The 22,300-nt window shown below is 39.3% G+C and overlaps 1 protein-coding gene across 1 annotated transcript; it reads left to right on the top strand.

Annotated features, from left to right (window-relative positions):
* LOC138368705 (bumetanide-sensitive sodium-(potassium)-chloride cotransporter-like) lies at positions 1 to 20,845 on the top strand. The gene is made up of 17 exons (XM_069331427.1): positions 1 to 423; positions 5,542 to 5,777; positions 6,648 to 6,804; positions 9,890 to 9,985; positions 10,560 to 10,813; positions 11,042 to 11,156; positions 11,434 to 11,588; positions 12,061 to 12,255; positions 12,606 to 12,713; positions 14,286 to 14,409; positions 15,235 to 15,356; positions 16,346 to 16,481; positions 17,849 to 18,060; positions 18,173 to 18,414; positions 18,601 to 18,839; positions 19,464 to 19,679; positions 20,784 to 20,845. Exons 1-17 carry the CDS (start codon positions 315 to 317, stop codon positions 20,843 to 20,845), a joined length of 2,778 nt encoding a protein of 925 aa, XP_069187528.1. The 5' UTR covers positions 1 to 314.
* Positions 20,846 to 22,300: the final 1,455 nt, after the last annotated feature.

Raw genomic sequence — 22,300 nt, 5'->3', positions numbered from 1 at the left:
ATGAGATGTCTTCTCTGGAACAACAATACTCTAGGAACAGCTTCGCCTCTAGAGTTGTCTCATGATACGGATGAAGGACTGATGACTTGCGAATACTGAGAAATAATGAATACTTCTTATACATGTAAGTCTGTTCAAAGGAGTCATCTTCTATGCTACGGAGGAAAACTGATGACTTGGGAACACTGAATACTTCTGTTGACAGTTACAGCAAGAAAGATAACTTTTGTCGCTTTACAGAAGACAGAATTTACCCTTTAGGGCACCGGTCTTGAGTGGTATCTGGTTGGAGTGTTTGTGAAGCCGGAGCCAAGATGAAGAGGGTGCTGAGCTGGAAGAACAGGAAACTGTTCCATATCAACCGGGTGGACACGGAGGAGCAGCTGAAGGCGGCCGAGGTCAACCATAAGAAAAAAATGAAGGGTAGGAATATTGACATCAGTGTTAAATATGTAAAGATATTTCATATATTTGTTAGACCCTTAGTTGATAACCGCGCCATATACGTGGTTAACGTCCCCACCTGTCCCCGAACTATACTAGTCTAACTAGTATTTAATATGAAGCTATGTGTATAATTCTTGGTATCCCAAGATGTATAAGAATCATGAACAGGAAAGAATTAAAGCTCCCAAGTATACTAGAAAGAATTATGCAATTTAGCATGAAAGACCAGACATTTCTAGCAATCCTACTCACTTTTTGCCTGCATTATTTCACTTTGGTGTAGTGTTCCACTCACCGGCTTGCTAACCCTCTATTTCAACCCGGCCGGATCAGCGCATCGTGATTTTGTTCGCCTCATTGTTTGCTCGCCTGTCTTCACGGTGTGTGTAATATACGTTTCTAAGCATGAGTGAAACCCTGCCATTTTTTCTAATAGTACTTATCCACCATTTTTTAAATCTTTAGCTCTGGTACTGGAGAATGTGACATGTTTGTGATATGTTGTTTTAGATTCGGCTACTCGGAACATAAAGCTCCAAGCAGCACGGGCCATAGTGAGCTCGTCGTACTTACCTGGCACAGGAGATGTGCTCATGATTAGTGATGGGACTTGAAATCCCTTTGAGAGTTTCTGGATCTAAACACCCTAATAAATACAGTACCTTAACTCTAGCCTGTTTTCAATATATATATATATATAATATATATATATATATATAATATATATATATATATATATATATATATATATATATATATATATATAATATGTCTCCCTTCATGTGACATTCTTTCCTCGTGTAACCCATACATTACTACAGTACACATATTTCAGTGATAAGCTCACCGTCATATCTTCCTAATTAGCTTTCCTGTTTAGCTAGTTTCACTTGGCATGATTAAATAATTCATTGTGTCGGGGGGAACAGGCAACCAGTATATACATATAGTATATATTAGGCTTATATCAAGGTCCCTCCCCAGAATGCAACCCCATAATCTAACTCCTGGGTACCTATTTACTGGTAAGAGGACAGGAACATTAGGTGATAGGAAACGCGCCCAACCATTTCTGCTGCGCCCGGGATTCGAACCCGGAATTCTCGATTGTGAATCGAGAACTAACCCGACTGTGCTACTGGGACCCAACTAGGTTAAATAGCGACCCAAATAGGTTACCAGAAGTGAAATTATCGTAGCCACCATTCCTGAGCTTCCCTCCTCTATCTTCCTTTATTATCTTAATTTCTCGGATCATGCAGCTTTATTCCCAAATTGTCAGCATCAGTGCCTCCTTCACACTTTGTTCAATCTTTGTTCTTTTTACATTAGCTGCTCTGTTCTCTGCTTATCTTGCTAGTTTTGGTCTAAATTGATCTTTGTTTCCTATTTCTATCTTATATTTCCCACTACACTTTATATAACCTCTCATATTTCATATTTTTGTTGTTTTGATCATGTGTGCTTGCGTGTGAACGGTTGCATGTGCTTGTGTGTGCATGGTCTCATGTGCATATGAATGGGCTTGACTGTACATAGCTACATGTGCACTGTTATTAACCACGCTATCGTGAATTTGTAGTTTGTCATGGATGAATAGTTTATCCCAAATACTGTTGAGGGTTTAAATCTTGGAATGAGTAGCAGCTAACTGGTGTCTGGGACACTGCTAGTTGTGAGCACCCTGGCAAGAATAAGAATAAAAACAATAAACATTCAGAATTTTAGTGTCATTTTTCCTACGTGGATACTTAGACATACATATATGTCGTACCTAATAGCCAGAATCGTACTACTTGGCCTAGTATGCAAGGCCCGATTTGCCTAACAAGCAAGTGATTTTCGTTATTTTTAAATAGTTCTTTCCAAGTTGGTTTATTCCGGTTAATATTATTTTATTAAGAAAATTAATTACTGTATTATTTATTTATGAAACGTAACCATTAAGGAAAACTTCTCTTAATGATGTCACTGACTGCTTCATGTTAAGCAATCTTTCTCACTGATTTACGATAGATGAGACCATGGTTGCCGTATTGGTCTGCCGATGCATAAACGCAGATACACTAGTGTTAGTGGAGATAGGGACAGCAAAGTGCATGGCAACACCAATACTCATGGTCCGATGGTCTAGGCGGGTTCCCACAGAGGAATTAGGAACAGCCAACAGAAAGTCCCCAGCATAAGGGGCTGGGGAGCATGTTGGTGGTCTTCTTACTCTTGTAGTATATGGTGAGTTGTATATAGCTTATAGTATATATCCTCTTGTATCGGGCGTATATTGCTCACCATATAATAAGAGTAAGAAGACCGCCAATGTGCACTGGTCGACGTTTCGGTCCAGGACGGACCGAAACGTCGTCATCCCTTCACTTTCTAGTGTGTGGTTTGGTTAACAAGACCGCTAACTCAGAGGTGTACCGTAACTGTGTCTCGACGAATATATACTGAGATACACCTTCAGTCCTGACTGTTCAGGATTAAAGGCACTTGCTGGTTGGTCAGTAACCTATTGTGGTGCCTTTAGTGTCTCCTCTTCACCTTATCCTACATGGTTTTCAACCCGTCCTCAGACCAAGTCCATTCCATCCAGCGGTCGGCCACAAAGACGCATTCATCTATTTTATCATGCTGTTCAATCAAAATAGGAATTTTCTCATATAAATTAATAGTTATATATTAGCATACTGTGCATATCTAGTCATAGGTTAGGTTAGGTGTTTAGGTTTTGTTGGCGGTTATTTGTATTTGTAGTACGTGGATGGAGCATTTACAGCCTCGTTGTTCGAACAAACGTCTTCAGCGAAGCACTTGTTCCGGAAGTGTTTGAACGTCATCAGTTGAGTCGTGTATAAACCGTTTTTCATTCATAAACAAGGGGTTTTGGCGGGTGCATGGAATCACTTTGGCCTTTGTTTATGAGGACGCGCTGCGTGATCACAAACAGCGGGAAGAGTGACCTGAGCGGTAAGATACTCAATTATATTATCACAAATGCGGTGCTTAAAATTCCGTGAGGTATTCGCCACGTATCGAGCTGGACAGCTCAACCATTTAAATAATTAAACACCACCAGATCCAAGACATAAGACCCACGGATCTACATATTGTTTATATAAGAGACAGTAATTTGTAGATTAGTAAATGCAAGCTAAAATTTAATTTTCGGGTACTCCTTAATAGTTTGATCAAGTAAGGCAAAATGCTATTATAGCTAGGTAATAATTGGGAACGCAATATATATAGCAAACGATAGTTTGTAACGCAATATATAAGACGACAGTTGGTGATACAATGTATAGCAAGGCGATAGATGGTGTCTCAACGTATAGCAAGGAGAGTTGAACCACTTGTCTATGCATAAAGTAATAACGAAGTCTGTCGATGTATCCTATTGCCTCAATATTTTCTACCCGCTATATTCCTCGTATATTGTGGTGTTCCTCCATTTCCGTACATCATTCTTATCACTCTGCCAACCACAAGTGGCAGTGCAGACTCTCACTTTGCTATAAAGCGTAATCTGCTGTACTCACCTGAACTTGGATTTCCTAAGTTCTCCGTTGTCGAGAAATGCAAGATTTATCGAGGTCTCCCTAGCCAACGACTAACCTTCCCCAGGATGCAACAAACAACAGTTGACGATTGATTGATTGATAAAGATTAAGCCACCCAAGAGAACAGTTGACGAACTCTCAGGTACATATATATACTGCCGGGTGCACAGAGATGCCAGGTGTAAAGAAACGTGCCAAAACGTCTTGCCCTGCCCGGGAATCGAACCCAGAATCAATAGATTGTGAGCTACCTACGTCAACCTAGGAACGTGGGTGTGACCTCATAAAATAGTCGATCTCAAGGTTACTCCCTAACACAAGATGATGCAGGTTCTATTGCGATTGAAGGTTATGAGGACGTAATAAATATCAGATTTCTTAACAGTATTGAAATCAATTTATTTAAAAGTCAAAAGCACTCACGATTCAACATTTTGTATATAAACGAGAGCATTAATGAATAACCGCACATTTAAAATTGCATTCCTCTTTGTGCCAATTACCTAGCTTGCAATTGCATCAAGAGTAGCTCAATTACTCAAATAATTGACGGACACAGTCGTGCTTAAGCACGCGCGTGCGCACATCGCCCCCTGCCTACACTGAATTATGTCAATAACAGGGCGATATTAAATTTTCAGTCCGATCGAGTTGAGAGAATGTTTGCGGAGGTGACCAGTTCAGTCGGGGTGCAGTCGAATAACTGGCGTTTCACACAGCTCATTGTATAATCAGTGAAACTGTAAAATATAAAGTTAGATTGGATTAGGATATGCCAGGTTACACTGGACTAGGTAGATATGTTTTAGTACAAAAAAAATTGTGGCTAGTCATCTATTGTAGAAAATAACCTCTATCCATCCATTGTAGAAAATAACCTCTATCCATCCATTGTAGAAAATAACCTCGATCCATCCAATCAGTTACAGTCTATCAGACATCATCGATAACTCACTTCTGCACTAAAGTCCCAGACTCCCTTGCACGCAAATTCACTTGTGAAAAGACAAAATAATACCCGCATCGTTTGTCAAGAAAATAGTCCTTTTGACAGGAAGTGACTAAAGTAATTATGGAATGGTTGCGGAATAAAAAATGTAAAGGGGTGGTAAATGGGAAATCAGAATAGTAATAATTGAGTAAAATATAAAATGTGCTGAATAATGTGTAGAAAAATCGAATTGTACATTACAAAATGTAAGACAGTAAAGAATACTATTTTTTTAACACTATAGTGGATACATGAACAGTGATCTGACGTATTTACAAGCTAGGTCTCCCTCCTAAAGCTCATCTTAGTCTTACCCTACTTAATTTCCCCAATACACGACCAGACAGGCGAACAGTGTGTGTCCACTCGTCCCTCTGTTCCTCCCCTGCTCAAACCCGGGTTGTTTGCACTTGGGAGGCGAGCTGTTCGGTTGTGGTGGTTCGAAAAGGTTCGAACAACCACAACCGAAGGTTCGAAAAGACTAAAATACAAATTTAAAATTTTTCGGATGACAGACGTGTACCTTTTCTCTCCCATGGTGTCCAGGTACTGAGGGACGATGTGCTTCCCCGCCAGGAGACACGGATGTGGACTCGCTGACATACCCATCCAACATGAATACCTACACAGGCACTCAAGCCACATTCCGGTCCCTACGTCAGCTGACCCGAGAAGTGCTGCCGAGACTTGAAAATTACCGCAACTTAGCGAGCATTGTGCAAGCTCCAGGCGCCGGCCAGAGACCCACCCTTGATGACCTCCACCAGCCGCCGCCGGGCAAGGTATACTCTGCTTCAGTCGTTGTATACAAAATTTGGAATGGTATATAGCTGAAAAAAACAAAGAAAATACATAGAAAGTTTACAATTACATAAGAAATAAAGGTTTCTAACTCAGATTGATCTACCCAATAAAGGTTATTTAGGGGTCTACATGCGAATAACAAAAACAAAATTGAATAGGTAAACTATTAAATGAACATTATGGAGTAAATTATGAAAGAGGCTTGCGAATGATAATGGCAAGTGATCTTGAGCCAAATAAACCATGCATTACGATTAATAAGGCCAATAAATATTAGGCTTCTTTGCTACTGAAGACATTATGGGTCATTACTTCGTCCTTTTCTGGAATATTTTACTAGTATTTAAATACAATGACCAAAACAGTAGTCAATATTCCAGAATAGGACGTAGTAGATAATACTTTCTTGAATCGAAACTCGAAATATTTCCCAGTACCGAGAGCAAAGATGACACCAAGACAAAATTCATCCAAACCCGCTGTTTAAATATAGCTGAATTGATTTAGTCTTGACAGGAGACTAAAGAATATTTAACTTTATATTTAAGATTACCAAAGAGAATAACACTTTCGACCCATTAAAATACTTTAATAGACCACAAATATTAAACGCAACCAGTATATTTTTTCAAATTAAACTTTCCATAACTAAGCAGCCTAGTTTGGCTGTAATGAGCTGCTGCTGTTTTTTGAAATGTTAAATTTGTAAACAGAAACAATTCAGATACGAGTATATTTGTGCCGATATATCTCGAGGAAACTAATTGTAATATCGTCCGCATTATAGGTGACTTAATGCTGACACCCCAGACATGTTTTTGCCTCCAGCCTTGTGTTCTCTCCCTCAGGATCCGGTCGGGGCGTCAAGGGAAAGTGGTGAGGAAAAATCTAGCGGAGAAGGTAAATTCGGCTGGATACAGGGTGTACTATTACGCTGCCTTCTCAACATCTGGGGAGTTATCCTCTTCCTCAGACTCCCCTGGGTGGTGGGTCAGGCGGGAGTGTGTAAGTAGCCTCGTACACGTGTAGTGTGAATGGTGGACCGGACCAGAGTGTGTATGTGACCTCATGCAGTTAAAGTGTGGCGGTGGACCATAGTGTATATATAGATCCGTACACGTGTGATATGGGTGGTAGGACAGGCCGGTGTGTATAGTGTAGTACACCTATGCGTTTGGTTCCTACGTGTGATAACCTGTAAAGGTGAAAAGTGCCCTGACGCTGAGGAGATAACTGCTTGAGAAAACAAAGAGGATAAGCTACCAGTTATCCTAGGACGGTTTGGAAATAATCACTGGAATAATTTTTATTTATATGATGTAAAATATTGATTGCTTACCGACCTGCAATAGGATGCATTAAGCACACAACGAAAGGTTATTTGTTCAGATCTGTTTAACTCTTACAGAAAATATTTAAATCTCTCATCCTTCCATCTTAGTAATGCTTGCCACATTCATAGTTTATAAATAATTTAAAGTCTATGGTATTGAGCAGTAAACGAAATAAGTTTCATATTTAAATTTATACATGAAACACGGTAACGTGAAGTGCTCACACACTCCCCATTATATGAAAACTATAATATTTTTGTATTAGAAGTTTCGTATATAATGTATTACTGGTAATTTATTTTCTTTTGAGTATCTATGCAAGTCTACTGGAAGGCCGTGTTAGAAATAACGATTAGTAACCTCTGTTTCGTCTGTAGAAACTATACCATGCGCTGTTTATTCGATTGTGATCAGTGTATATGGTTTAATTAGTTAGAATTATGTACATAAATTGACCTGTATAGGTCTTGGACAAGCTGGTGTGTACTCGCCTATTTGTGCTTGCGGGGGTTGAGCTTTGGCTCTTTGGTCCCTCTCTGTGTGTGTGTGTGTGTGTGTGTGTAAGTGTACTCACACCTGGATACGAAGATATAGGTGTAATTATGGGTGACATTATGTATAGAACTACTGATCAGTTTTTTGTGTCTCCTAAACATTCCATGGTGGTTGTTGAGGCAGGAATTGCAGAATTCATGGTGCTGGAGGATTAGTGTCACGTTGAACATGTTTCCATAAAATATGTTGTCACGGATGTATATAGATTTTCGATTACAAAAAGCATCTGGCATAATTTATATATGCGAGTGTAATAGCATTAATATGCTGAAGTGGTAGAAGTCCATGTGTGGCTACGTCTGTGGTAGAAAATAATAATAATAATAATAATAAAAATAATAATGTCCAGAGTCCCGCTTACCAAATGTCTGTTGCCTAAAGCAATGATTTCACCCTTCTGTTTCCTATTAGTTTCTTTTAGAAACTATATATTGAGTTTGCTATTTTCTAAATCGTGGTATGTGTGTGGTGTTTAATTTTGTATAGTGTACTTATGCACGAATATAAACTGTTCCTGTGGCGCAGTGGTAAAACACTCGCCAGGTGCTTCTCGCGCGCTTTAGCCTGGGTTCGTATCCTGGCCGGGGAGGATTGACCGGGTGCTAATCCTTAACTGTTGCACAGCCACTAGCACGCATAGCACCTTAATCCTAATGTTCCCCGGAATACGACCCGCCAAATCGTTTAACAACCAAATACCTATTCACTGCTGAGGAAACAGAGACAGTTTCCCCCATATGTCTCTGTTCACCCAGCAGTGAATGGGTACCTGGTAGTTAAACGATTTGGCGGGTCGTATTCCCGGGAAAATTAGGATTAAGGATCTGCCCGAAACGTTCTGTTTGGTAGTGGTTGTACAATAATGTAAGAACTCTTGTATATATATTGAGACGTGATCTGGAATAGCGCAGTTACTATCCTGGCAGGTGTTGTACCAAATCTCACATTAATAAAAAATAATAAAGCTGCCGAGTCCTTTACGGTGTACCAATTACGGGCAAAAAACGAGAATAAAAACTTTAAAAGATTTAATATAACAAAAAATGACTAATTTTACACAAAATAATAAACACTGACAAAAAAACCTTGACCACTTAGCTTAACACAATTAAAAAGAAAATGCATACAGGTGAATTTACGTTACTGACAAAAAGGTGAATGTGAAAAAGGTGAAAAGGTGAATGAAAGAAGGTATAATGTGCTCTGAATGTTAACCGTCACCCGTTCGTAAGAACATCAAGATAAGGGAAAACACAAGTGAGCTGAGAGAGCACCAAGAGGCTTTTGGTTGGCCACGGCCCTGCCCAGGGCGTTTATAACTGCGGCGATGTCATACTGACGCGAAGCTGAATCGTAGACGAGCAACCGGCAGGGTAAGTAGCAGTTTGCTGGTGGTAAATTGGAGCCGGCGAGTCGCAGGTGCGCGTCTCTCGTGGTGGGAGGGGGAGAAGGAGAGACTGACAATACGTTTTGGCACGTATTGTTGGAGATTCTTGATGTTGGTGGATAATGTAGAAGCATACTGATACTGGAGTGGCCTGGTGAGGCCACTCTAGACCGACAACCAGAGCGCAACTCCATAGTCTCCTGAGACTGATGGATGCCTACTACTACTACTACTGATACTGAAGATATAAGGAACAGGTATAATACACTGCTGTGCAGAGGATAACCGTAACGATATAAGTAACAAAACTGGTAATTCGGTAGCGTATAATACATTATACAGTTTAGATTTTTCCCACAATGTGCGTTTAGCCTGCTTTAACGAATTGTTGTGAATTTTAATGGTAATATTAAAATGAAGTATGAAGATTATTGTATCATTTATTTGTTTTCTGAATATTTCATTGTTACCTTGTATTGTATTTATTTTTAGGGATTATATCATTGATTTTCTGGGAATTGAGAGTTGGTAAGTGAAACTACATAAATATAATACGTATTGGATATTTTAGCTGAGAATTAAGGAGAGAACGCAGCTATATATATATTAAAAAAAAACTGGTTTTGTACAGTGGCAAAGATTTATTTGTTTATACACATGAGCTGATCCTGTTACATAACAGCCTTAGCATTTTGTTTACTGTGGACCCATGATATGATATACTAAGGTGTGGACGTGTGTGTGTGTTTGCAGTTTTTATTATTATTATTTTCTACCACAGACGTGGCCACACATTTACAATTTGTATTTGCAGTGGAAGGCTTGCTGATTGTGACCAGTGGTAACGTGGTCACTGCCATCACCGCTCTCTCTATGTCTGCTATTTCCACCAACGGCCAGATCAAAGGAGGTTTGTCATCCACTATTTCATATGTATCCCACTAATTATATAACAGCATGCCCTTGGTGACCAAAGAACCCGGATTCTGGATTAGAGTCGCGGGCGCTGATTAACGTAATTGTATAAACTCACCTATTTGTACCTGTGAGTGTAGGTTACTCGTCTATATAAACTTGCCTGTGTGTTTGTAATAGGATGCGTGTGAGTACTTTCATGCAAATTCCCCCATATATATTTGTAGGGAATGATCAACTTGGATCCGCCTACTATACATTGGTTAATTTGAGTGATGCTTTATTAACTCAAGTATCTTCTGTCATATTTATGACTGTATCGGGCTTGGCGCCTCCACGTTTTCTTGTAGTACAGTCCAGTTAATGCTGGCGTCTACACCCTTTTGTAGCGCATTTTACATGTCTCAGTATTATGGCCTTTCCTGCACTACCTGTTACATCTTGTAAATTCTAACTTGTTCCAGTGCATCGTGTGTCACCGAAGCTGCACTTTGTTCAACAAATTACATGTCTCGTTTATCTTTCTAATGCTACATAAATGCCTGTCATTAAAAGTTTGTCTCCCACAGGCGGTACCTACTACATGATCAGTCGGTCGTTGGGACCGGAGTTTGGAGGGTCCATTGGGTTAATCTTCTCCCTGGCCAATGCCATTGCTGCCTCCATGTACATTGTTGGCTTCTGCGAGTCCTTGAATGACTTGCTGAAGTCCCAGGGATTGCTGATCTTCGACAATGGTGTAAATGATGTTAGGGTGATTGGCAGCATTGCCCTAGTTATTCTCTTCGCGATCTGCGTCATCGGCATGCAGTGGGAGGCTAGGGTAAGTTGTGATGCCGGGCTGTTGATACTCTCCTGGAGTTGAGCTCACGTGATTCACGATGACCTAGTTAAAATGTGAAGTAAATTAAATTAGGAGATTTTATTTACTTGGCAGCCTATACAAATCAAAAGTGCATTTCAAATAATTGTTCAATATGTATTTTTTGCATAGAAGCTAAAACAAAATATTGATGAGCGTAATATCTTGACCAGCCTAATTTATATACAGGCACAAGTGGTTCTCCTGGTGGTGCTTCTGGTGGCCATCTTGGACTTTTTCATCGGTGCCTTCGTGGGTCCTCTTACTGAAGATGAGTTCGCCAAAGGTTTCGTTGGACTCAATGGTAAGTGATCCTGGCCCGGTTTTGGTATCTTATCATTAACCTAATGGGCTCTGTCATATTTATATGACTGTGTATATAGAACTTGTGCTGTAATCTATGAGAACATCGGTACTCATTGACCAACAAACGTGCACTCCTAGTACTTTTATAGAGAGGTAGTAAGGGGACGTGTAGTATAAGTAGTGAATGGGGGACAAACACAGCAGAGGGACAAGGGTGAGGGGAGAGGGAACAAGAGCCCTTACCAATGCCCAATGCCTTGTACTTCTCGCTGCAGGGACGGTGCTGTCCAACAACCTCTACTCTGACTACCGTGATGAGGGAGCCCAGAGTGGGGAGGAAGGCAACATGGGATTCTTTGGTGTCTTCAGTGTTTTCTTCCCTGCCTGTACCGGCATCCTGGCTGGCGCCAACATCTCTGGTGACCTGAAGGTATGTACAAGGAAGAGTGGTCAGGACTAAGATGTGTTGCAACTTTTTAGTCATATATGAGTACCTGAAATAATTCAGCGGTGTCTGTATATCCTTTCTAATTTGGGAAACATAATTTAAAAATAAATGTAAACATTTATGTACTGTATATTCTTTTATCAAATATTATTACTGTAAAATTTACACCACTGAACCAAAATACAGAAATATAAATGTTGAAATATGCATTAATTTAACATTATATATATTAATGAGTTAACACGTTAATAATAATGTATTAGGAAATAAGAAACTAGCCACTGAGTGCAATGTTAAATCATTTAGTTACTTGGGATTTGTGGCAATTAAGTTCTTGAAATAAAAAATATCTCAAGTCAATTAGGAAATTAAAATTATATCATTAGGCAGCCACAGTGTTCATGTATTTGTTTAATCTTCAAGAATTTGTTAATTAATTTACATGGATCATCAGGACCCATCAGCAGCCATCCCCAAGGGTACGATTCTGGCCATAATAATCACCTACATATCCTACATGTGTATTGTGGTGTTGGCTGGGGCTGTGGCGGTGAGGGATGCCACTGGCAATGTCACTCAAATAGCAGACTGGTCTTTCACCAATTGTACAGACACTGTCTGTGAATATGGTCTTCTCAACAGCTCTCAGGTACGTCGCTAGCATACTGTCATCTACTGCAGTGTTCGTACTCTACAATGACACTTACTAGTCGTTAAAATCTTGTATTAATGTTATAATCGATTTCTTATGTTTCCAGTTCTGTTGTTTCTCGCACTATAATCTACCTTCATGATGAATCGGGTTAGAAAATGATGCACGTAAACTTATTTTTTGTATAGAAATTTCATACATTGTCACTTGCATGAAATTATAGTATTGACTGCCACTTGTCTACATTCCGTGTAATGATGCCTCCCCCACACATCCATTCTCTGTCAATGTGTTTACCATCTCTCTCATTTTAATTGACAGTATTAGAATATAACTGACCCCTTCAGGTAATGGAGCTGGTGTCCATCTTCGGCCCACTGATCTATGCTGGTTGCTTTGCTGCCACCATCTCCTCTGCTCTGGCCTCCATTGTCTCGGCACCCAAAGTTTTCCAGGTAATGTGCTGGACCCTCTTCTGTGTAAATCGATATAAGTATAGCCTATTATATACATTTTCTTCAATAATAAAACATGAAAAATATGGCCTTACATACCACAACTCAATCACAATAAATGAAAGCAAACTTTGTTCCATAAAATCGACACAGAAATTTCACTTTCCTAGTCACTCTTGAGCTAGATTTTAAATAAAGACATTTCCCAACAGGAACATTTCTTCCTTACGGGCGAATCATTAGCAACTGAGCATGACTTAGACCTCTGCTACATACCTATACATTTTGCCCCTGCGAACGACGTGTCCCTCACAATTATTCCAAAACTCGTGAATTGGCGATGGGTGTCACGAAGCCGTGGGCAAATGCAGAGTTATCAATGATTTTAGACCAAATGGCATGAGATGCTCTTTAATTACAGTATTTGATTCATTCGGAGATATTGAAAAAGATTTTCATAATCTACCCTAAGTTTGATAATGTAGGTTTGTAGACTAGACTTTCATCTCATGTTCTCTTGATTCCATGCATGACTAACCAGTCTGTGAGATAAGTTGTTCATATTAAATGAACTTATAGCTAGCTCTGATCTAGTAGTAGTAGGCATCCATCAGTCTCGGGAGACTCTGGAGTTGCGCTCTGGTTGTCGGTCTGGAGTGGCCTCCTCAGGGTGCAAAGCCAGGGTTGGTTGATACGAGGAAGAAGCTGTCACCCATGCAGCAGGCACACCCCTCCACATAAGTGTGGAGACGGAGGGGACCCTCTCCTACCTATACTCTGTAATTCCACACATGGAATAAGCCTATATCATCTCAAGAAGAAGATATAATACACTGCATTGTAAGCACACAAACTAAGCCGTGGGTTGTTGAGTTATACAACCCATCTTTCATCTCGAATAATAAACATAGCATTTTGACGTCAAAATCCCAAACGGACAAAATATAATGTACAATATATCATTGCGGCTCACAAGCACCATTTTCTCTCTGCGTGGGTTCATCGGTTGTCGGATTCCGGCAGTTTAAGACATCATATTTGTGACGTGGCAACTCGATAGGACGGGCTGACTTATAATCTAATAAAAAAACACCTATCGTGCTTACTCGGGGGTCTCTCCTTTCTCTTATTCCTCTTCCATACACACTTCACTCTCAGACCCATGCAGAGCCTTTTTTTTAAGACATTTCCCCCACCCACCCACCCCCGAACAAATACAAGGATACCAAAGTAAAGCATGGACACGCAGAATGCAGCATTCAGCTTATTTTGCTTCATGTCTACTTATTTCACTCGTATAAATACACACAATAAGAATATCTCTTGGAGCTGAGCACACTTCATATACAAAACATATTATCAATATTATATAAGTAATAATTACTGTAGTAAAGCAAAATTGAGGCATTTCAGCTTTACAAATAAGATATAAAAAAGGTAAATCTAGAGAATCTGATGGATAAAATAACTGCTGTAATAGGTTTTTGGTTCATGTATATTATATTGGGATTTGTTATTTGTTCATTGATTTCCACACACATCCATGGAGACACAAGATTTTTTTTCTTGCAGGCCATGTGTAAGGATAAGCTTTACCCATTCATCGAGTTCTTCGCTAAAGGCTACGGTAAGGGCGAACAGCCTTACCGAGGCTACGTCCTCACCTTCGTCATCGTACTGGTCTTTACTCTCATAGGTAGGCCCACGGGATGGGTATGGGGGTGCATAATAAAGAAAGAAATTGAATTAGTAGGCTGCCAAGTTGTCGGACCTGGGAAATTGTGGTGTGGGAATCTGTTTCACCCTAGCATTTAGAGGGGGAGGGGACTGAAGATTCTATTTATCCATAGTTGCAAAATGAACAGTGGACAGTGACAATTTATACACTCAGTATTAATGCTACTTACTATAAGGATATTTTTGAATGGCTCCCGGTATGCACGGTGTTTCATACAAGTGGTGTTGCTGTATGTGATCGTGAACTCACGGGTCAGTGCAATGTTGGGATGCTTGGGTCATGGCAGTGTGGGGAAAGGGCTCATCTGGGTCATGACAGTGTGGTTATATAAATCATTGCAGTGTGGGCCACTTGGGTTATTACTGCGTTGGGGGTTGAAGGTCATCCAGAGTAAATACTGTATTCAGCATCATTGGAAACAAATTTTTGAAGTCTTAATTTCAGGAAGTTCATTCAATTTGTTAAATATTTCAAAAAGTGTAAGATACAAATTGATTGTCTTTTAATTTACATAAATTAGTGATATATAAAGTAGTTGTAATATTGTAATCAAGGCAGTGGTTATTTTAAAACGCCATGTATCATTTTAAGGCTATAGCATTAATTTGCTGAATTGAATCATATCCCAGCTTTTTAGAAATTTGAGAGACTGTATCTAAGCTTGTGATAAATGTGAATATGGAGACCATGGCTAAGTTTGTCATAAAGGTATATTAATAGTGAATAATTCAGCAGTGACCACCGTCCATTAATCGGGTGCCTTTTCTCCCTTCCCCTTATCAGCTCGCCTGGACGCAATTGCTCCCATCATCACCAACTTCTTCCTGGCCGCCTACGCCCTCATCAACTTCTCCACCTTCCATGCCTCCCTACAGCACATCCCCAGCTGGAGACCCACCTTCAAGGTTTGTTCCATCATCTTGTATTGATTTTGTTAATACAACACATTAGAGTACAGTATAATTCCATACCCTTTGGGAGGGACTCATGAAATAGTTTTGGTTTAAACCCTACTTTACAAACTTTTAATTATTTATTTTTGTCGCTTCCTTATTAAAGATTATGTAATGCAAAAAAGTTTTTTTCAATGGTTCGAAACAGTGTGGATGTTTTGTTCAATTAAAATGCTTAATGCTTAATGGAAGAAAAGTCCGAAAAATACAATGTTCACTTTTTCGGAGCTACAGGTGTTCTTCGTTTCCCTCTGGTGTGTGAAACTGCTGGACCACCTTGTAGCCTACAGTTAATGTAAAAGAATCTTTCCGGTATCATTATTTTGTTATAATTGGAATGTTTTCTGACCAAACTCGCCAACTTCCGGAAAAGTGGACTGGATAACCCTCCCCTCGGTGGCTTAGATGCTGTTTTATGTGTTTTCTAAACCTCTCCAAAAAGAGTTTCAACTCTGTATTTTTTTATTGGAAGAAAGCTCCACTGTGTGTTTCAATTCGAATTACTGGTTAGGGTCATCAAGCATTAATGGTTAGCTAAAAAGAAAAATCAGTATAGTTTTGTGCTACATTGTAGTAACAATTGTCTTGCTAACAAAGGTTAAATCACATAGTGAGATATGGGATTTGTCTTGTCTTCATTTGTCCATCATTAATCTTGATTGACTAAATGTTGTCAATTCACTTTGAGAATGTCTTAAATTAGTTGAAGATTAGTATATGAGTGGAACGCCTTACGTCAATTTGCTTTTTTGGCCTGATTTGGTTTTGAACAAACATTAAATGTACTGTAACTGTTATTTATTTACTTTGTAACAGGAATTGTAAAATGACTGCCATATAATGACCTTTTTTTTTAGTTGCTCTGGCATAGTTGGATTGGTTTTATTTGATCGTAGTGCATGACTGATCCAGTGGTATATTAATATATTTGTGCATTGCAGTACTATAACAAGTGGCTGAGTCTGGTTGGTGGACTGTTGTGTACAGCCATCATGTTCCTCATCCAGTGGTACACAGCACTCATCACTGTCGTCATCATCATCATCCTTTACATCATTGTGTCCTACAGAAAGCCAGGTAATCCTCTCCCTTCGGTCGAGTTCTTCTCTATCCTTTCCATTTATATGTATTAACCTTCTTTCTTTCCCTTCTCTCTCCCATGGTTTTATTCTTGTCTTTCCTAGCTTTGAGCCTGTATTTTCTCTTACTACTTTTTATCTTCATTATCTTTCTCCTATCATGACAAATGTTGCATGTGGCTATTTAATATTTTCAGCGTTGAGGGCTAAGAGTTCTATCGAAATCCTTACTTGCTCTTAGTCTAGTGGATATCACTTTATGCCTTTATCACCTGAAACATCAGTTAAACCCAAGCTGTTTCATTTGACAATCATAAAATAATTATACAGTCATACATTTGGCACCTATTCTATTTACTAGGTTAAAATGTAATATATATAATCTGCCTATGTTGCATTAAATTATAATAGTTCACGATGAAATGTTGCATTGGTGTACATGTACAGTACTTCATGAATGTTGTATAAGTATTTAGCATAGTGTTAATGAACACAGTAATGTAAAAGGACTACAATAATGATAAAACTATTACTCCGTGTTTTGGGGCAGAACTCTCTACGAAGTCGAGAACTTCGTGGCAAGTTCACATAATTTTGTATCCAAGTGTGGAACAAAAGTTTGATTCCACAGCAAGTGAAATCAAATATATGAAATATATATCGCAGATGATACGCGAGACTGAAGTTAAGACCATCTAAGACCAATGATGTCTAGGCGAATTCTGGTACTGTACATCGACGTTATATTATATAACGTCGATACTTATATAACGATTATATAACGACGATTATGTAAAGTCGATTATGTATCGACGTAATATATCGTCGATACTTGTATAACGATACAATTATATAACGACAGTAAATACACTATATAGTGTATTTGCAATACACTATATAGTGTATTACAAGTATTTAGTAGTGAAAGATTTTTGCCAAAATAACTGAGAATACACACATTTTAAGAACGTTAAATAAATACAGTATAGGTATTGTCATGGAACATTTTTGGGGACAGCGAGGTGACACTTCGCATTTTAAAAAACAAAATTAGTTATGGAAATATTTAAGTTAAATTGCGTTTTATGTTCAGATTCAGATGTGGATGTTTAGATTCTGATGCACATAGCACAGAAATTACTAACATTTAAATGTAAAAATATACCCAATTGTTTTAAGTAATGATTATTAACTGCGGTCAGCCTCCCGAAGATAAGTCTGGCCTGAATAGTTATTATGCTTATAATAATGGCACACTTTTCGGTTAGTCTACAGTAGTAAAATATAATGACATGAGGGAGAGATATAAGAACACAGGAGCAATACAACCTGCTCTAATGTTAACTAAATGGTTTTGTCTTCCAGATGTAAACTGGGGGTCATCAACACAGGCACAGATGTACACTCTGGCATTGAGTTCCGCCACATCTCTAAATCAGATGGAGGAGCATATCAAGACTTACCGTCCCCAGATCCTGGTGTTGAGTGGGGTGCCCTCCTCCAGGCCGCCTCTTGTCCACTTTGCACACTCCATCACCAAGAACATGTCCCTCCTGGTCACTGGACATTGTTTTAAAGTAATTTGCCCGAAAGTTGTTATTTTCATGATCACTGGGTAGATAAATAGTTATGTAGATGACCACAAAATTATAATAGTTTGAAAGTTGGCAATTTACTTCATAACCACAGGAACAGCAGCCACAGATGTTGCGAGAGAAACTGGTAGCAGAGGCCACTAGCTGGTTGTATCGACACAAGGTGAAGGCCTTCCACACCATTGCTGACGGCCCCTCTATGGAGTTCGCTGCCAGGATACTCATGTGTAATGTGGGCCTGGGTAAAATCCGTCCCAATTTAGTCCTCATGGGTTACAAGTCCAACTGGCAGACTTGCCCAGCTGAGGAACTACAGAGTTATTTCAAGACCATCCAGTGAGTGTTAGACTCAAAGTTATTAAACTCTCATTATACTAGATAATGCCTGATTAAGTTGTCACTGTTGTCCAAAGTTTAATGTAATTTATTTATAGTAGTTACAATAATAAAAAATGCAACCCTGTCAAAAACGCTCTGTTTTTACTTGTAATTCTGACATTCATAGCTGCTACGTCCCTACAGTTATGCCTTCAGCTTGCATCTGGCAGTTGGGATCTTGTGTGTGGAGGGTGGCCTTGACTACTCTGACCTGACAGAAGTGCCACAAGACGAATATGATGCCAACTACAATGCTAATGCCTCTGCCAACCCTACCTCCTCCAGTGTTCCCAACATTCCCGACCTCAATGCTTCGGCTTTACCCACGTCTGTGTCTGCAGTCAGCCTTGATCACTACCAAAATGCAGCCGATCTTCATTCTGGTATTGTAAACTTGTGTACCAAAGTTTTTGTAATTAAGCCATGTTTGAACATAACTCGGTACAAATTTGCATTTTAATTTTCATAGACGATATGAACACGAACAAATATATTACTAAAATAAACTTGTCAGCATGATTTGTTTATACTGAATCGTAATGATTTCTTACAAACCATGGCAAGTGAAACTTGAAATATGGCATTATGTTCATAAAAAATAAGTCTCCTCAGAGTTACCATATTTGCGCTGTTCACTAAATTGTGATTATTATTCACTGACTCAAATATTTTACTACACTGATTTATTGATAGTGTTGATGTCCATCCATATTATACACTTCTCTAATGTTCTTTACGTTTGTCTGACTCAGTCTACTAAAGAATCACAGTTTGACTGCTATATAGTCGAAATGGTTTAGCGGTTGTTCTGATAATTGCCTTGCCTCACAGTCTGACGATGTAAAGTGATAAAACTCGTGTCCTGAGATGTGACGACCTGGAGATACTCCTCTTGACCGGGTGTTAACACACTTGTGTTTAAATATTTCACTCTTGAAATGTAAGCGCATCAAAGTTCACGTGTCTTGAAGATTTGTGGCATATGATTCTGATTGTTTATTTTAAAGCACCTGCTGTTGGAGGGAACATCAACGTTGCACCATTCCAAGAGGGCAAGAAGATATGCAAGAAAAAAGATATGAGGATAGGCAAGAAGAAAGATCCCATGTACCGCCTGCCCAATGGCAAGATAGTTGCACCGCAGGTAGTGGATAATATGCTTCGCTTCACTCGTAAACAGCCCAAGGGAACTATTGATGTGTGGTGGATCTACGATGATGGAGGTAAGTGGCCACCTCGTGGAACTTGTTACAGTTGGGTCCTGATAGCATGTTAACGTGGTGACCCAACTTATCTTGTAACGCGGGAACTCTCTTTGAACGCGCTCTTAACCCTCCCAACCCAACCCAAGTTGGTTTTGGTATGTTATTTAGACTTGTACATATAAGTGCATACATACTCAAGGCTTTATGCATACATGCTCATGCTTTACATCCTACCATGTCGAGAGCTTCAGTGTTTTAACAACACTGTTAAATTTTTATACATATGTACTGTAGCTATTTAGTACGATAAACTCTGTAACGCAGTCATCTCACACGGATTGAACCACAGTTTTATTTCTGGGCAGGGCGAAACGCTTGGGCACATTTCCTTACGTATGATGCATCTGTTCACCTAGCAGTAAATAGGTTCAATGGAGCTAGTTTTTTTTTTTTTGTTTTTTTGAAATATATACAAGAGTTGTTACATTCTTGTACAGCCACTAGTACGCGTAGCGTTTCGGGCAGGACCCTGGAATACGATCCCCTGCCGCGAAGAATCGTTTTTCATCCAAGTACACATTTTACTGTTGCGTTAAACAGAGGCTACAGTTAAGGAATTGCGCCCAGTAAATCCTCCCCGGCCAGGATACGAACCCATGACAGCGCTCGCGGAACGCCAGGCGAGTGTCTTACCACTACACCACGGAGACTGTACACCACTAGTCAACTGTTGTGGTTGTATCCTGGGAACTGAACAGTCACTCGTGGAAATTATGGGGACCTCGATAACATAAGCGACTTCCAGTCCCTTACAGTGGGAAACCCTCCACGTGGTATTTAACAGTTATCCATGTACATCTTAAAGAATTGCAATTTACATTTTCTCTATCACAGCGCGGAAAACATGGTATTGCAATACAGGACTAGGCTATTTTCGAGAAACTGGATGTTTAAACTGAAAAATAATTTTCTGTAGCAAATAATAAAATTTCTAATAAGATTTTTAATTTATTTGTTCAATAAATTAATATCAAAGATCTGATGATAACTAGTTTTAATTTTCTGTAACTCATTGCCTATATTTTATAACCAACAAATTACCATCCTGATCCATCGCCTCAGGTCTGACTATGTTGATCCCTTACATCCTTACTACCCGAGCAGCCTGGTCCTCCTGCAACTGAGGGTCTTCTGTCTAGCTAACAAGAAGGTAACAAACTTTTATTTCAGTGTTATACGCTAGTTTTAGATATCATGAGTCTAACCCTGCTTGGTTCCTCAGCATTACAGTATTTTCAACAATCAGAAGTTTGAATTTCAGTTTTACTTAATAGTTCTCATTATAGTTTTATATCTTCAGTTTCATTTAATGAGTCTTTTTAAGTCTGGTGGTGTAGTGCTAGTTTCCTGTTATGTCTCGAGGGTGAAAGCATTTAAAGTCACAAATGTATAACGAGGGAAGTTCTCACGAAATTAAAAACTAAAATCAAGTAAGTGATCTCAAATCGTCCAAATTCAATTACACATCTTACTTGACTTGAAATAAGTTATCAGCATAGCATTAACAAGAAGCTTCTTAAAGTGATCAATAGCCAAACTCTAACACAGGAGGTTGTACAGCCTATCATCGTTCATTTGATAACTATTAACTTCTATCTTGTGTAGGATGACCTGGCCTCTGAACACAGGCGGATGATTGAGCTGCTGTGCAAGTTCCGATTGACTTCTCAGACGTGGTGATGGTGCCTGGTGTCACACGGCGGCCCAGTGAGGAGTCTGTGAGGGATTTCAATAACCTCATCAGCAGCTTCAAGGTGCCGTCAGAGGAAGAGGGTGGAGGTGTGTTTAATAATATTTTTCTAGCAAAGCCTGAGCTAAGACTTTGAAGATATAATACCGGTACTTATAATCATACTTGAGTTGCATTTGTATGATCTTCGTGCTTGTTAGCATTTTGTATTTAAGTATATTCAATTATTTGTACAAGTCGGAAATGATACATTTTCTCACCAGAGAATATCTTTTGACCTTTTAATTAATACAAACACTAAAGAGTTTGTAACTTATTTATTTGCTGTAACTCGCTTCATATTAATCAAGGTGTTTCAGTTAATAGATTTGGGAGAGAAGGCATTGATAATCAAATACTGCAGTTCTTTTAGTTCAATTGTTTCATGCATAGGTTAAACTATATATGTGTGTGTGTGTGTGTGTGTACTCACCTAGTTGTACTCACCTAGTTGTGTTTGCGGGGGTTGAGCTCTGGCTCTTTGGTCCCGCCTCTCAACCGTCAATCAACAGGTGTACAGATTCCTGAGCCTATCGGGCTCTGTCATATCTACACTTGAAACTGTGTATGGAGTGAGCCTCCACCACATCACTTCCTAATGCATTCCATTTGTCTACTATTCTGACACTGAAAATTCTTTCTAACGTCTCTATGGCTCATTTGGACACTCAATTTCCACCTGTGTCCCCCTAGTGCATGTGCCCCCTTGTGTTAAAAAGTCTGTCTTTATCTACCCTATCAATTCCACTGAGAATCTTGTATGTAGTGATCATGTCCCCTTTAACTCTTCTGTCTCCCAGTGACGTGAGGTTTAATTCCCGTAGTCTCTCCTCGTAGCTCATACCCCTCA

This window comes from Procambarus clarkii, chromosome 26 (assembly GCF_040958095.1).
Source record: "Procambarus clarkii isolate CNS0578487 chromosome 26, FALCON_Pclarkii_2.0, whole genome shotgun sequence".
NCBI lineage: Eukaryota > Metazoa > Arthropoda > Malacostraca > Decapoda > Cambaridae > Procambarus > Procambarus clarkii.
The sequence above is the reverse complement of the archived record's forward strand: the minus strand, read 5'-3'. Positions and strand labels throughout refer to the sequence as shown.